This window comes from Vipera ursinii (genome assembly GCF_947247035.1).
Source record: "Vipera ursinii genome assembly, chromosome: 7".
Lineage (NCBI taxonomy): Eukaryota > Metazoa > Chordata > Lepidosauria > Squamata > Viperidae > Vipera > Vipera ursinii.
The window spans coordinates 37,703,783-37,721,433 of NC_139521.1; the positions used below are offsets into that span (position 1 = coordinate 37,703,783).

The 17,651-nt window shown below is 38.0% G+C and overlaps 1 protein-coding gene across 3 annotated transcripts in view; it reads left to right on the forward strand.

Annotated features, from left to right (window-relative positions):
- Window positions 1-451: 451 nt before the first annotated feature.
- SGCZ (sarcoglycan zeta) overlaps window positions 452-17,651 on the forward strand; it is a gene marked incomplete at both ends in the record, with an annotated part of 682,592 nt that continues 665,392 nt past the window's right edge. For all 3 annotated transcript variants that reach the window (XM_083367758.1, XM_083367760.1, XM_083367759.1), the window contains one exon: window positions 452-490. In XM_083367758.1, the coding sequence (XP_083223884.1) occupies window positions 452-490 (39 nt within the window). The remainder of the gene's footprint in view (window positions 491-17,651) is intronic.

Here is a 17,651-nt window from a genome sequence, read left to right on the forward strand (position 1 = left end):
GCCTGGTCCTGCCCTCCGCCCCTTTGCCTCGCTCCAGGACAGGATCCCCAGCTCGTGGGCAGGAAAGATCACCTGTCGCTTTTAATCGGGGAGGGAGATCTAAGCAGGCGCGGGGGAGGGGACGGAAAGGAAAGGACCGAGGGGCTACCGGAGGGGATCTAGGATTGCTCAGCCAACCTCCGCCGATATCTGGGACTGTGTGGAAGCCACGGAGACGATTCCCGGGGAATGAAATTCAGCCCAGCAGCTGGGATTTAGAGGAGACGGCTGAGTTTGGTCTGGAAACGGAGAGCCGAGAATAGATGTGTGATTATTATTCGAGATTCGGGTACCCCCCACCAAGCAATTGGCACAACTTCGAGAGGGGGTTTTCCGCCGCCGCCGCCGCCGCTCTGCTCGCGCCTCCCGCCTTTGCTCGCCCTCTCGCCTCCGGCTCCTTCAGTTTCGGTTTATGGACCGCTCAGCCCATCTGGATATTGAAGAGCTCAAGGTACGTGCTCTTGCTCCGGGGCCGTGCAGGGAGGAAGCGGGGGCTGGGTCGCGCTTGGTCGGCTCTCGGTTCTTTTTTTTTGGGGGGGGGGGTTCTTGGCCCGGAGGAGTTGGGGGCGCTTTCCGGCGCGGGGGAGGAGGCAGGAGGCGCGCCCGCTCAGGCCACCGATCCCCAGCGAGAGAAGCAGGAGGAAGAGAAGGAGGGGGAAGGGGGGGCAAGGAAGGAGAGACCGCGAAGAGAGCTCTAGGGGGGGGGACAGGCTCCGTGCCGGCGCCCCTCTTTCCTTTCCGGCTGCGCGATCAATAAGCGCGATCCTAAAGGGACTCCGGAATTCGGCGCCCTCAGCACTTCGGACAGCGCCTCGGGCTCCGAAGGCGGGAGCCGAGGAACCGGCGGCGAGGTGGCTTTTTTTTTCCCCCCCTTTGGGTTGGTCTGCGAGGCAGCTGCTTTTTATCCCCCGCTCCGCCCTCCCTCGCTTCGCGACGGAGCTGCCTTCCTCCCGCTCGCTGTCCCCTTGCCTAGCGTCTTGAAAACCGCGCAGCGCCTCGGATCTCTCCAAAGGAAAGGCATTCCCCTGGGGATGAGACGGCGACTGATGTCGTCTCTTCCCGTCCCGAAGAGTGGATCTGGTGGTTCCCTTCGAAAGTCAATCTTCCTTCCAAACGTGTGTACGCAAGGCCGTTTAGGAAGATCCAGCGGGCGTTCAAGCCGCGATGTCACACGGGGACAAGGGAAGGGCAAGTCAAACTTTGAATGGGGATCGCGGAGTGAAGATCCTCCACCCCCCTTTTAAAAAAAAAAGTGTCCCCATCAGATTTCTCCTTCTTTTAGGTTCCGTCTTAAGGAGCAAGGGGAAAGAGCTTGGAGCATGCGCGGGGTGAAGCTGCTGCCCCCCCTCCCTTATTTTAGAATATGTTCCCTACTACATCAAACGGAGTGGGTTTGGGGATCAAGCAAGTAAGAAGGGAAGGCAGCGAACGTGCTGCAGAAATGGCAGTTGTGGAGGGAATGGGGAAGGTGAATAAAGGAATTAGAAAAAGGAGCAGGAAATGAAGCAGAAAGTTGAGGGGTGCGAGGCAAATATAAGGGATCAGATGAGAAACATAAGAAGGGAAAAACTCAGTAGTGGGGGAGGGAAGTTAAAAGGGAAAAATAGACTCAGAGCTCCAATGGGATTTAAATAATCTTTATCAAGACAAATGGTTGAAAATGTTTTGGTCTGAAATCTTGAGGATTCTAAAACCTTTGTAAAAGAATAATCATCTTACTTACTGGATTGCTTCATTCTCTGATTTCCCCATTCTTTGTTTTTCTAAAGTTAAGTTAGAATTTAAGGGTGAGTGGGTTATGCCCAAATGCTGTCTTTCCTTGTTTTAATATTAAGGTGTCCTCACATCAACTTTTTATAGGCTGATTCTTGCACATTTCTTCAGAAGCCAACCTCAGTTTACTGAAACCTCCAACCATGAATCAATGATACCTGTAATCATTTAAAAGTTATAATATTCCCTGCTGAATGCAGAGACCCAATGTATTTTGTTTTAGAATCTGGAGGATCTGTTCTTAAAATGAAGGTGCAGATTTCCCAGCCGGGAAAGGAGAGTCTTTTTGGAAGATCACTTTGTTGTTTGTCTTTCATCTTGACAGATTCCTCTTGAAGTTTGACATTAAAGTTCAGTGTAAGGATGGTGCTTTTAGCAGAAAATGCCACCTGGATCCTGGATCAGGTTCTTATGTGGAAATCTCAAAATGGGCTATGTCTCACAGACACTTTCCCCCCTGTAGTAGACTACTTTTTTCTAAGGAGCATAGCTGGAGGGAGAGATGTTCCCATTAATCTTCTGGTGAGCAGCTCTGCAATTAAGGCCATGCTTGCAGATGTTTTAGTGGGTGACCTTGAGATCAGCAGCTGGGATGAAAGGGACTCCTGGTGTTCTTGTTTGCTTTGGGTGCTTTCATCAGCATTTGCTAAGGTGAGCTTCAACTTTACAGAGAAGTGAGAGGAAAAGAGGAGAATGGAAGGGAATCTGCCTTCTGTTATCTTGAAATTAAAGACATCCTCATTTCATCTTTCAGGCAGGACCATCCTGCTTATGTTGTTGTATTATCTGCTCTAAGCTGCGCATGTCCATAGGATTGCTGCCTCTCCAAAGGCCAAAAGGGAATAACCACTGGTACAGGTTAGAACAAGGGACCAGTTGGTTTCCAACTGCTTTTAAAAATGACATGCCGCTTTTTGATCAGAGGGTCCTTGCCCAAAGTATCTTTTCCAGAGATGGACATTATTTGGGTTTTTTAGTACATTATGAGTATAATTTTGTACCTTGAAACTATTTCCTGCATTCTACCAATTACCCATAGAGGATGCTGTGGTGTATCTATGATACTTTTTCTGTATTTAACCATGCTAGGCTGTGCACACATATTTTGTAAGTTTTGTTCACATCTCTGAAACTAAGGCTGCAATCCTGTATCTCCTTATATTGGTGTGAGTTTCACTGAAGACAGAGAAAGTTATTTTCAAATAGATGGCTGTACTGCAAGCTGGATTAAAAGTGTAAGAAATTAATTCAAGCCATGGAAGAGGACAAAATTTGCATATGCTATATTTCTATTACATTACTGGGTTAATATTCCAAGAGTGATATCATCAGCATTTTTACTATTATTTTACTATTAAACCCTGCTACTTCCTAAATTATTCAATCAAGGGATTGTTAGGTATCTAGACAGTAAGCACTACAATGTATGTAAGATTTCACCTGTATGCCTGAAGAGAAGGAACAAGATACCTGGAAGGGGCTCTTGGTTGGAGAAGGATAAACCTCATGCAGTCAGTGATATTTCCTTTCACTAGCAACTTTTAGACTTCTTTTATTTCTTGCTGTTATTTTTTCCTTTCTAAATAGTAAATATACAAGGTTGGTACATAAACAAACAAATCTAACAAACTGAAATAGTTGAAAAGCCGTTGGCAACAAGAGATGCCTGTAGAAACAAGTAATAATATGAGAATACCTGAGACAAAAATATTATTGGTTAGATGAGGGAAACACTAGCATTAGCTTTGTATGATTTTTTTTCTCTCTTTACTATGTAACCCAACAGTGCAGTAACAAAAGATCTATTTGGTCTGCAGGAGTCCAACTCTGGGTTTTTTGAAGTGGAACTGGAAATTCAAATTGATAAAGAGGTTGTGGTATTCAGTGGCCCACTACAAATAAACTTAACTACATTTCTCTGGTGCCCTGACAATGATTCAATCCATCCATAGATTGGATCCATGCTTTCCAATGGTAAAACAAAACTTGATGCACAGCACAGCATATTTTGTTATTGAAGTATATCCTATGTCTTACATGCTTATAAGCAGGAAAAAAATGATGTTGGATTGGACCAGAATTCTCATTTCTTCACATGGATTAGAAGAATCACATATTGTTTTATACTTGTGTGAGGCCCTGGTTTACTTTTTATAATACACATTTCTTGGCTCTGTTTTTTAAGACATAATAAAGAGCATTGCTAGATCAGACTGAAGTTCCATCAAGTCCAATGTGAATTAGATGACTTCAAGGGCACAGGCAAATCAGTAACATTTATTGTATGGACCTCTGTAACTGGTAATACCTGGTGATTAGTCTTCAGAGCTCTGTCTCCTACTTACCATAAATAAACCTATTATATATAAATAGTTGATCTATCCTTATCTTCATGTAAAACTATCCTAGCTAATAATCATCATTGTCATTGTCATCATCATCAACAACAATAACAACAACAACATAGATTGGAGAAGCAATTGTACTATACAGATAAATCCTTTCTATGAGCACTGAACCGACTGTCAGTTTAATTCAGTGACACATCCCACTCCAGTGATATGGGAGTAGAAGGACATAATCTCTTTAGCCTCCTTTTAATTTAACCGTATAATTGTTTTATAGATCTATATTTTATCTCACCACCAGTACTGTCCAAATAATCTTTTGTCTGTTATGACAGGTGCTTCAACTTCTAAATGCAAATACAACAGAGCATTCTCAAATGGCATTGTTTAGCAGGCCATCTTATTTTAAGCCTCTTTCTTCATTAGTGCTAATGTGGAAACTGACCTTTTCATTGCCTCTATATAGCTGTCACCTTTTTCAGTCAGAGGCTGATTTTTTCCCATTTCTTAATGTTAGCCCCATTAGTGATGCCTTCATCATCATCTACTTTATTATCATTACTCAACATTACCATATTATTGGTAATATTACTCCATGGTGCCTCACTTGGACATTCATTTGCATGAAACTTCATTAGCCATGCTGTTCCCCCACTTTGACAAATAGGAAGCAGCCATGTTCAGTTGATCCAATTGCTACATTTGGCCCAGTTTTATTGACATAGATCCAGTATCTTCTCTCCAGAGCAACAGAGTATTCTATTTGGAAATGCCAGAGATTAAACCTGAAATCTTTATGAAAAGTCAGTGCTCTACCACTGAATACTTTCTCTCCCATTAAAGGAAATTCCTTTGGGAAATCTTCTCATTGATTTGATGTCATCTACAAATAGGTGCACTGCTGAAACATTGTTTCCTTCCAGCATCTGTACTGAAATGGAGCCGACTCAGCGGAGTAGTACCTTTTTTAAAAAGAAAAAAAAATGCTTTAAACCTGTATCACCACAAAAAATACAGAGTATCTTGTTTTGAAAACCTACCTGAGCTACAAAATAACAATTACAAGTGCTGTCTAAATATATCTGCAGAGCATTTCATGAATGGAAAGTCATGTTTATTTGTTTATGTATTAATTGTGTCAGTTTAGCTGCATACAGTTCTCAAGATATGGAATTTGGGTTTAAAAATAAACATTTACTCTGAGATCTGGCCATATGTATAAATGCCCTGTGTCATGAGGAATATAAACATATTCCCCCAACATTTCTGCTAGAGATAGGAACAAAATAGTACACTGTATGTAAGGACAGAGAGGGACTTTCAGCAGTCAGATTGCAAAGTCCCTCTTACATGTTTTCAAATAGGACCCATAATTCCAGTGGCCTGCAGTTGGTACAATCATGGAATAAATTGAAAACAAAACAAAACCATGCAAAAAGGAGAAGGAGAAGGAAGAAGAAGAAGAAGAAGAAGAAGAACAAGAAGAAGAAGAAGAAGAAGAAGAAGAAGAAGAAGAAGAAGAAGAAGAAGAAAGAATTCTTTCTCCCCCACTTTTGCAAATACAAACCTATTTTATGTCCTAGTAACAATGGGCAAGCATTTATAAAGTGGCAGACTGCCCAGTTTTTAACCTTCTCCCTCTCTTGAGGATTGGTCATCAGTGTGGCATAAATACTATCACCCTTCCAAATTCTGTTCTTTGGTTTTCTATTCCAGGGATAAGCAGTGAGGGATCCAGGAGGCGGTTTTGCTTCCCTTGAGAAGCAAACAGTGTAATGAAAGCAGGAAAGCAAGAATATTACTATCTCTCCTTTTAAGAAAAGAAGCAATGGGATAGAGTGGATTTTATGGTGACTATTGCCCCCTTCAATAGCAAAATCAGGATGGAACTCACAAGGGAAATGAAAGGGATGTATCAGCATACTCAATAGAGTCTTAAAATTTGCTGAAGAGTATAAGCAACCCTTACTAAAAACCCTTTAAAATGAACATTCTGAAATCAAAGCCCAAACTAACCAATGAGTCCTTCATATATTCAAGGAATAGAGTCAGATGGGAAAAAAAAACTTTAGAAAACTGGATAATAATGCTTCCATGCCCTACTGTTTGTGGTCAAAAGGAGAACAGCTTACTGTCTAACCCTTAATAATAAAAGTCTGCTGACATTTGCAGATGGAAAGTATGTTGTTGCAAATCACACTTGCTTATCAAATCTCATTTTATGCACAATGTAGAAAGAGAAAGAACTAGAGTTAGCTTTCTTCTCAACTGTGAATCTCTCAAAGAGCACTTTCATTTTTCATTTCCTGCAATCAATGATCTCATGCTATATGAGCATCTGTGTTCCATATTCGATGCTTTAATGGGCACATTTTACTAGAATACTTATTCCCTCTGTGAAGAAGTTGGGTTTCTCTAAGGAGTGGGTCACAAGCATTAGTTTTGTTAGAAGTCATTATTATTATAGTCATCATCTTCATCAGCAGTTACCAAATAAGGACAAAGAACAGCTAAGGAGGGTTGGCTTATATCAAGAATTACAAAACGTACTAGACATATACATAGCTTCAGTCAAAAATCCATAATTCAGTTTTCTCCTAATTTTATTTTGCTTATTATTACTTTTAAATTGCTATTGAGAGATTTCTGGCAAGTTCTCTAGAGTCCTGTAAATAAGTAGCTTCTGCCTTTGCTCATATAGAGAAAACTGTGCCCCAGGTATACGAGGGGGAAAATTCAAATCATTATTTGAAGTTGATGGAAAGACAGTGCAACTGACTTGCCATCTAATTTTGTGGGTAGTTTGGCAATAAGACTCTACATTGGCTCAAACCAGATTTTTATTTGCAAGCTTACAGCTTACATTAAGCTATTTCCCAAGTCCATTTAAAAGTTTGAGATTCATTAAGCACTTAGCTAAGAGAAGGAATGAAAAAAGCCCACTGCTGAGTACCTCTCTGGCTGTCTGTTGCAATATTTTCAAAAGTTCTGGGCACATTGGAAAGATCAGTTGAGACAAACTTGGAAACTAAACAAGGGAATATGCTTTTTTTTTCTTCTTTGATAGTCTTTATACTGTACAGGTTTGTGATGAAGCAGATAAGAACTTAAATGAGCAAAGAAAAAAAATCATCCAAGGTTTAGGTTTCTAATTTTTTTTTCTTTCTCAGTTTGTACCTCTAATTCAGACATACCATGTATGTATGCATGTATTTGTGTGTAAAATGTGTGTGTGTGTGTGTGTGTGTGTGTGTGTGTGTATACAGTATATAGATACAGAAATATTGTGGAGTTTTATTTTCTTTACCTTATTGGATATTGGAAATAAATTATGTAAAGGTGATCAAGAGTCTGTCTAGGGGGGAAGTAGGTGGGTTTGAGGTGGGAGGGATTTGGGGATATATTGTAAAATTTTGTTTTTGTAAAACTCTTTAATAAAAAAAAGAGTCTGTCTATCATTTGTCCCTGAGTAGGCAAACTCTCTGGAACCTGAAGAGAACATGACTTGGTGTAGGGGGAAAAGCCAGACAAAGAAAGCTCAAATAAAAAAATATATCCCTGAACTGGATTCAATTTGGGCTCAGGTTAGAAAATATCCCACAATGCATCATTGTAGGAAAGTAGTTAGAAAGCAGATTGGAACATGGCTGATTGTTTGATTAGAATTCCCATTCTGCTGGTCAGGTGACCCAGGCAAAGCATATGCATTTTTCCTGTGTTTCCTTTAAGCACATACACATGCACAGATGTGACATAAGAGAAGAACAGAATGAACACACATATACAGCACTTTCTTTTAAACAGACAGAACAAACTGGCCTTCCCTGTGGTAATTAATGATAAAGAAGTTGGAAAGAATTGTGCAGGTTTTCCCTACCTTCTTTTATTCACACAGACCTGGTGTTTCGTTTCAAAGCACACTGATGTTAAGATTAATCAAGGCTACAACTCAGTACTCAAGGGGTGCAAATGACAAAACATTCATGATATCATTACAACATTACATGTTGTGACTTGCATACGTGACTCAATTAATCAATTTTGTTTATGGCTAAAAGTCTCCAAAGCAAGTGACAAATATAATCTGAATTTAGCATTAAATAACACAGATAAAATAAAATAGTTCAAATAAAATATTTATTACGTATTTCATAACAGACATATCCCCAACTCATTCATGCATATACAGCTAAAACTCCCATGTCTGTTTAATGCTTTGTTACTTTCAGTTGGGCAAAATGTTGCCTTATAGGGCAAAACTTTGTCAACAGAGGTACCTCAAATGGTGTGATGTACAGAATGCCATCTGAAGGAAATGAAATTTGAGGATTATTTTTTTTGCCGCTTCAGTGCTGCTGCTGTGCTGCCATTGTCAGCCACATTCACAAGTTCCTCATTTTCTTTAACAGCTTCCTAACCTCCTTGTCACTTTCTCATCCATCTAGCAGCAGCCACTTAGACATGGGAAGGGAAGGGAAGGGAAGGGAAGGGAAGGGAAGGGAAGGGAAGGGAAGGGAAGGGAGCTTTCTGATGCTCACTGTCAGCTTTCCACAAGTAAACTCACTGGGCAAGCCAACAGGAATTCAGAAGTCATTCCTACTTTCACTGATTTTTTGCCTGCCTATGTCATTCTGTTTCTATGTTTCAGGACATATCTCTGAAACTGTGACCCAACAGGTCACAGATTTATTTAATTTGTAAGATTATTTAGTTTGTTACTAAAAGCCTTATTTTTATAGCTAGTGTTAAAAATCTGGCTGTTGCCACTGTAATCTTAGGATATTCATCTGCAAGTAAAATTTTTACATGCACAAAAGTACTCTTCCTGATTTGGATTTTAAAATAGGTCAGATTCTTCCAACTAAAGACTCTTACAAAATACACAGTAGAATAAAATGTGATTCACCATTTCAGGATCATTACAGGGATAACATCTTTGAGAAATGGGAATTCTTTGAAATCTTCCATACAGCATATTTGGTGCTAAAACATTTAATCTGACTTTTGAAAAGATTATTCTGTACAGTATTTGCTTAAATATCAAATATTTATGGAGTTGAAAAATATATCTGTATTTAAATACAAAAGTTAAGGTGAACACAATGTTTTGGCTTTAGCCATTAATTCCTGTACTAAATTATCCCATAGTCTTCAATAATATATTGGTGACATACCCCTGCAGAAAAAAATAATTAGCATCAGTGTCAATCTGGTTAATCTTTTGAGTCACCTGTTTAAACTACATATCTACAAAGGATTCAAGATTTCCTGAAACAATCTTTTCTTGCTTTTAAAAAAACATATATTTGCAACAAAAACTTAATAATGCTTAATTAAGCCTGTGCTATAAAAAGGGCATTGCCAAGTTTTCAGAGAATAACAGAATTTGGAACACAACTTGAGAATATGTGTGTCTCAAATCCATAATGGGACATACACCATCATAATGGTGGTATCTGTGTAATGACATCACTACCCATGTATCCTCATTTTGACATCATTGTGATATATCGATTTGGAATCATTAGCAAGAATTCAAATTTGTTTTTATGTTGAATATCACAATATACTGATTTCTCTTAAAGAGATGAAAATATCATAAACTTACCATCCCCCCCACATCTATATGGAGATAAATTCAATAACAAACTCAATGAAGTTGATGTTTGATTAGAAGATTTCACTCCTTATGGTACAGTACCACAGAATTTTGTTTCTAAAATTTATGAAATTATTGAGATATGTTCAACTTTGGTTTGTTGATAAGTGTATTATGATAGTGCTTATTGCAAGAGGATGTAAAAACATCAGGGCATAATAAAGTTGTAGGATCCTGAACTTATTTGTACACATGGAAATATAGTTGCATGAAATAATTCATATATTTAGATGGGGAACACATAAAGATTAGATATATTTAAAAGAGACACAAGAGAAACTTTCATATTTTAACTATGTTAATTTATTTGCTGCTACATATACAAATACTATATATATTGCTATAGATTTATGCTATTTTCTTTAAAACATTTGATGCTTGAAACACGTTGATTGCCACTTTTCCCCATTCATAATCATTTAAATATTTCTTAGAAGTTTAGAAATTTATGGCATGTAGAGCACTTTATTGAATTCCACCTCTCTCTGTGTTATTAATATGTTAATAATTATTAGTATGTTAATAATAGATTAAAAACACAGAGACACAATACTGCATAACCTTTTATTAATTCTGTACACTCTTATTAACTATTTTCCTGTTGCTTATAATATTATTATATGGCAAGATTTATGTTTTGACTTTCAAAAATATTATCAATACAACTTAGGGTAAAATATGTGAAATGTCATAAATGATGCCTAAAGTAATATGTAAAATATTGTTTTAGTGCAGGAGCAAATCTAGATTGGTAGCACTGACAAAAACTGGTCAACTTAGAAAAAAAATACTTGCTTTCAGTCAGAAATACAATGCTTTTCACTGGATGGGCTGTTTTGGGGACAGTGATATCATCAAAGTGAATTGGCTAGGTTTTCTATGGGTTTTTTGTAAGGCAAGACTCAGAAGAAGAGCTGTCAGGACTATTCTGAATTGTGAAAGCTAAACTGGGACTTGCTCCACCATTGATTTTTCCTATTGAAAAGGGATAGTAGTGCATGTGTGATTTCTAAGACTCTGGAACATGCACAAATGGATTTCGGAGGTTGAGACTCCCAATGCCTCTGAAAAGCATTGCAAGGGCACTATAATTGATAAGATTTCTTCCCTGATGGTAGCCAAATAGACATCTTAAATGGCAAACTGCAGATGCTAACCAGTAGTTCTCTAAGATCTCCTGGCCTTCAAGTAGAATGGATTGTTGATTTCACCTACATAAGAACCGCATGAGCTCATAAAGAATGATGCACTTATCTCAATTGCTGCTTCTAGGGACCTCAAGAATAATAATTACCTTCCTTTGATAATATCTAAGAAAATTCCACTGCTGGCAACATTGCTTAATATAAGAAAGCAGGTCAGAGCTAGTAGCCTTATAGAAGCAGATAAATCTATGCTGCCCTTACCTCTGGAAACTGCTCTTGCTAGAAATACTGCAGAGAAACAGATTAGCATGATTTTAACAAGGTGATTTTAAAAATAAATTAATCGTATCAGCACCAGAAATGAAAGAAAAAGAAGATGACAAAAATAATCTGTTTTTTTTAAAAAATATTTAACAAGTTTTAACACTTTTACGTATGTTTTGGTCCAATTTTCAATATCCAGATGAAATATGGTTGCATAGTTAAGAATAGTATATTACAAAACTGGCTACAGATGGAGAGTTGTGAACATTCTTCTGGCACATAGTAGATTGATGGTATTTGAGAAGTACAGCATATGGCATAAGGAATGTTAAATGAGGAAACTACAAAAAGCTGATTCAGCACTTTTCTTTAATCTTGAAAAAACTACTTCAAAACCAAGTACTTCAGTTTCAGATCTTAAATATATATATATATATTTATGTCTTTCACTCGACCTGAGCCAAGCCGAGTCAAGATTTGGTGCCGTGTAGGAGGAATTTTTTTACTGGTAAAAATAAGTAGGTGGTTTTATTTCAGTAACATGTTCGTCATTCCATAATATAAAATACAACTCAGTAGCAACTGACATATTTTTAGCATTATGCACTGAGCATTTATTCATAGCTGGCTTTGGAGTGAGGAGAGTGTTAAGTGGTTGCAACTACCTGACTAGTTTGATGGACAAACAGCTCTTCTTTCTTTTGTCCTCCTTTTGCATGCCTCCCCAACTCATGTCATTTTCACAAAGCTTGTCATCATCAGTGTTGGATAAAAGACAATTAACCTTTGCAGTTCACCTCCTGCATATTTAATCTTCAAACTCTTCCTAATTAAAGGTCATACAGGAATAAAGTAACACCAGGGAAATTTTTATTCTTGTTTTGGATCAAGAGGTGCCATAATACTGATAAAGAAACAGATCCTAAATCCCAAATATTAGACCAAAATCCCCTCCACACTCATCTGGGGGCAAATCCCTCTGCTCATAGTGAGATGACTTTCAGAGTCAACAGGTCAAGGATTCAAGATCTAGCCTTGCAAATTCACTCTAGGAGTTACGTAGATACGAATAGATTTTGAGGGAAAACTTCATCAGCCCCTCCAGAAAGGAAGCCAAAAGGAAAGTTCTTTTTTTAGAATTCTGATTCAAATTGTTTCCAATTTCTTGAAAGTTTTACCCTCATGTTTCTTTTAGAAACAACTTTAGAATTTTTTTAGGCTGGATGAAGATTTAAAAGGATGTCTTTGAACTTATGGTGGCAAAGCTGCCTGAGAATATTTGTTGTTGTTTTCCTAATGTGCACCTACCCATCATTCTACAGCCAGCATAACTGCATAAGGTTCATGATCTGAAAAATCACCAGGGAAGGAATTCTGTCATGGTTGTTTTCTGACATCTTACAAGAGGATTGGTTATAGACAAAAGATGCAGATCACTGAAGAAGTTATTGTTTAAGGAAAGAAAAGATAATCACACAGAAAAAAATATCACAGCCCATCTGTGAGAACAAATTCACAAAATGTTCTTCTCTTTGGACAAAAAAGCAGTTGTTCTCCATCACTTGGAATGAAAATGGAATATATATATATATAAATGTGTAGCCTTGCATTAATCTTCTGAATTACTGTAAATTCTCTTTTTTAAATGGATCTCAAACATGGGTTAGTCTGCTATTTATTCCTCCTAAGTGATGGAATGCAGATAACATTACGTTGTTTTGCAAAATAATTTGCAGATTAGAGAGAGCATGTTTGAGGTAAAACTGGACTTTGGTTGTATTTGTGCCCAAAGTAACTAGTGACTATAATTCCCTTCTCTGGAAATTATAGTGATATGTTAAAGAGTGGAATTTAAGGAAATGAGATAAATGTTAGTGGCTAAGGAAACTGAAGTAAAAAGGTGAAAGGGGTGTGAGATGTTGAAAAAGGATGTGAGGAGTTGAAAAATGGCAACTATCTCACTGCAGAAATATTAAAATACGTACAAATGAAGTTTGTTTATGGATGACTATGAAAGTTGAATAATAATAATTTGTTAAATTCATATGCCATTCATATGGATGATTGTGTGTGAGGTTGCATCTGTACCTGATGATTGGAAAATGCCATTGTTGTTCACCTTTAAGAGGAAATTAAATAGCAAGAATGAATACAAAAAGTTAGATGGTTAAGTATGCCTAGAAATCATAGAATCTGAATGAATATAAGATGTAATAATGAGCAAAACCTGGCAAGGTTCACTGTATTTTTATGCTGAGCAGTAGTGTTCAAACCAAATTTTTAAGTCTTCAGCAGATCATTAAGAAATATAGACAGGTGCATGCAAATTTATAGAATGTTTAGTGACGAAGCAATTCCTCCTTGCTTGATTAATATATGTATTAATAAACATATGAGGAATATTTTGTGATTACATTAGAGTGTGTTGGCTGGGGACATGAACATGAACTTTTGAATGGAGAGTATGCCATGTTGCTGGTTGAAAATCCAATTTAGAAGGATTTTATGATGAAATAAGAAGTATGCATTTAAAAATTAATGAATCAAATACCAATGCATTTGTATTTAACAGAAAGAATGGAACAAACAATTGCACAATGTGCATAAATGGTGAAAACTAGAGCAAGAAGATGATTTGGTAACTTGGTAGATAGGAGTTTTACTAAAAATGATAAAGTGAAAGGAGAAATTTTAGGTTGTTAAAATAGTGACTCAAAGATGGTAGGTAGAATTTGGAGTGTGTCAAAAAAATAATTATTTTTTAAAAAAGGGGAGTCTAAGAGTGTATTTCTCATTTCTATTTTAGGAGACTGAGAATTGATATCAGGAGAAACAAAAGTTGAATATACAAGGAATGGGGTACTAAAGTCATGTAATAAAACAAAAAGACATAGGGTCCCAATCAGATACTGATTAAGGACTGAATGCAAAAATGACAGAGAAGTATGAAATAATTATTTTAGTATGGTTTGTTTATAAAAAGAGAAGAGTAAAAATGAAATTGTAAAACACATCTATGAAAGAGAAAAATGGGTCAAGAAGGGGACAAAGATTTAGAAAATCATTTGTTGGAGCGAGTTCATGAGATCACCAAAAAGAGGAAAAAATGTTTCCATGTAGATATGATATAAGCAAGAATAGTTTGAAAAATTAGAAAAGTGTGGATAGGTATAGTCAATGGTACTGATGTAAAATACAAGTATCTGTGTATCAATGAGGAGCAAAAAACATGTATGCATATATAGACCAGGGCTTTTCAATCAGTGGTATGGGTACCACCTGTGGTACATTGGAACCTGGCAGGTGGTACACAACCATCCTAGAAAAGTGGTAACGGGGGAGGGGAATGGCATCACCGCACAAGCCTGAGCGAGAGATGGCTGGATCAGTGCTTCTTCAGGGTTGTCAGGGCTTAACAGAAGCACCAGGATAAGTGCCAGTCTCCAGCTGGAGCTCAGCACTGATCCTGGTGCTTCTGCTGAGCCCAGAAGAAGCGCCAATCAGCTGGAATGTTGCAGCATCTCCAGGGTCTTGTGATTTACATTCAGATGCTTGGCAACTGATTCATATTTATGATGGTCACAGTGTCCCAGGGTCATGTGAAGTGACCAAAACCTGCTGCAACCACCCAGCAGATGGGGGAAATAAAAACCAAACACCCCCCCACCCCCATTGCCAATCCTCAACAGAAATGCTCACAACAATGAAAACCTCGGACAGGAGGAAGAGAGCTGCCGGGCGGGCAGTCAGGTGTCTTGCTCAGATGTGGCTTGGGGGGCACTTTTTAAAGTGCCATTGTAACTTTGAACAGTCACTAAGCGAACTGTTGTAAGTTATTTTTTTTCCTTTTTTCTAAAAAAAACCTGCTTTCAGAATATAAGTTGGACCTGATGAAAGGATGATGCAAATAAATACAATGAGTTGCCCACAGTGTTGGAATATTTCATTATTAAGCATTTGCAGTTACTCTAAGCACTTCAATTAGAAACTTTGCTATGTTCACTATCTTTTAAGCTGACAATGTATCCATATTTGAAGGTCTGGTTAAAAAGAAAATTGTTCTAAGTTAGACTTATTCATGGCTTTTTATATATACCATATCCATATTCTCATGAAATGTCACATTCTGCAAAAATTGTGATATTCAAATAATTTAAGAAAAAAAGAAGAGGGGGAAAAATAGCAATTTAGTATATTCAAAGGCTCAATTAGAAAATGGTTATCCAAAGGATCCACAATGCTCTTGGAATATAACGCTTTAAGAGATTCAGCTAAATTTCATGGCCATTTCATGGATCATTAAGACTAGCCTTGGACTCAAATGCTAGCCTGATCTCCTTTCAGTGTGGAACTTTCATGTATTGTATTATTTTCTGCTTCCTTAATTGACTTCATAGAGGTTCATTTCCAGGTATCTAGTATTGAGCAGGGTAGAGTAGACATGGCTGAATCTTGTGCATATTGCATATGCAGAGTCAATGATATAATAAGTAAGCTTTTTGGTTTTTTGTATAGATAATTTATCTAGCTGCCCACCTCACTGCAGTGACACTGGGGAGTATGCAAAGATTAAAAACACCTAGCAATTAAAACAGTAATCCAGGATACTTGGGGTAAATGATATCTGTATACAATTACTCAAATGCTACATCGTTTTTTATTTATAAGAAATATGTTTCAAACAAGAATGCGTGCCTCACAAAATTGATAGAAGGTGGCCTGCACTTTATGCAAATTCTACTTATATGTTTCTTAAATAGGATATTAGGAAATTTAATGTACAAATATTGTTCTCATAAAGTTTCTGTCAACAAGTGTGCACTTTCAGGAAAGTTGCTTGCAAAAGCTCTGTGTATTAATAAAAATTGCAAACAAAAATAGGAATTTTTAAAATAAGTGAGAAGAATTTCAACTAGTCTAAAATGCAGGAACTGATAATAATAGATGCCAATAAGCATTCTCATGTAACATCCCAGCTTCAAAACTTATACTGGTGATCAGTTATTTTCCTGATACAGTTGGTGCTGGTGGTCACTAATAAAATCCTATATCACTTTGGACCTGGATATCTTTGATACCAGCTACTTCTTTAGGTTTCTGCCCATTAAATATAACTTGGAACACTGGTCTCCCTTCAGATAGCTTTTTTAAAAGAATCTCATCTGCAAAATCTAGGGTTGAGACTTCTAAGTTGTGATTCCTGAGATTGCACTAGCTTGTTTCTTGTTAAAGCCATTCCAAAGATTTGGAATTTGGAACTGTTGTGAAGAGGGAAGCCCCTAATAGACTATGTATTGATGTTTGTTATTCCTTTGGCATGAAGTTCATTCCTATTTTAATTTAAGTTTTTCATTTTGTTATTCTTTTGTTATTTTGATGTACTGCTTTTAATCCTCTTAGCAGAAAGGGTCTTGTAAGCCTCTTTGAATCTTCATAAACTAGTGTGGCATATAAGCACTTTTTTCCTTCCATTTAATCATATCCAATTCTCAGAAACTGCATGGAGAAGTCCTATAAGTTTTCAGCAAGGTTTTTCAGGTGTGATTTGCTTTTCCCTCCTTACTAGGACTGAGAGAAAGTGACCGACTTTAACCACTACACAAACTGGCTCACCAGTAATAATCAGCACTAGTAAGTAAGTGAATGGAGTATTGCTGCTGTACAGGTAATCCTCAATGTACCATAATTCACTCAGTGACCATTGGAAGATACAATAATACTGAAAAAAGTTACTTATATCCTTGCACTTATGATTGTCACAGTGTCCTTGGGCCACATGATCAGAATTTGGGCACTGTTGTGATTCAGGGTCAGCCTGTGGGTTCGGCAGTTGGGTCGGACGACTCAGAGGAGGAGGAGGAGGGGGCGTTGAAGAGCTTGCTGAGGGGATTGGACAGCTTGATGAGAGCCCCCAGCCAGGCCCCTCTCATCTGGTCACGACGCAGACCCAGCTGTGTGAGCCTGACAGCGTGGATGAAGATGACCCACAGCTGGCCCTGTTCAAGGACGCCTGACGCAGGAGGCAGTCAATCAGGAGTAAACAGAGGAAGGCAATGGGGCATCTCGGAAGGAGGCAGAGAGAGGCCATGCCCTGAACTGTATTTAAGGGGAATGTGTGGGAGGGCTGGTTTGCTGAAGGCAACCGCTTGGATAGTTCCTGTTTCATAGCTCCTGTTTCATGGTTGGTGTCTTGTCTTGCTCTGTTTTATGTTAATAAATTTGGCAGGCTTTATTCCAGCCTCTTGCCATTTGTAAAGGGGTTGTCCCTGCTTTTGCTGCAGGGCCGGTAGCAGGCTGGTACAGAACAGGCACTTGGCAACAAGCATGTATTTACAATGGTTGCAGTGTGTCCTAGAATCATCTGCAACTTTCCCTGCTGGTTTCTAACAAGCAATGTCAATGGTAAAAACCAGATTTGCTTAA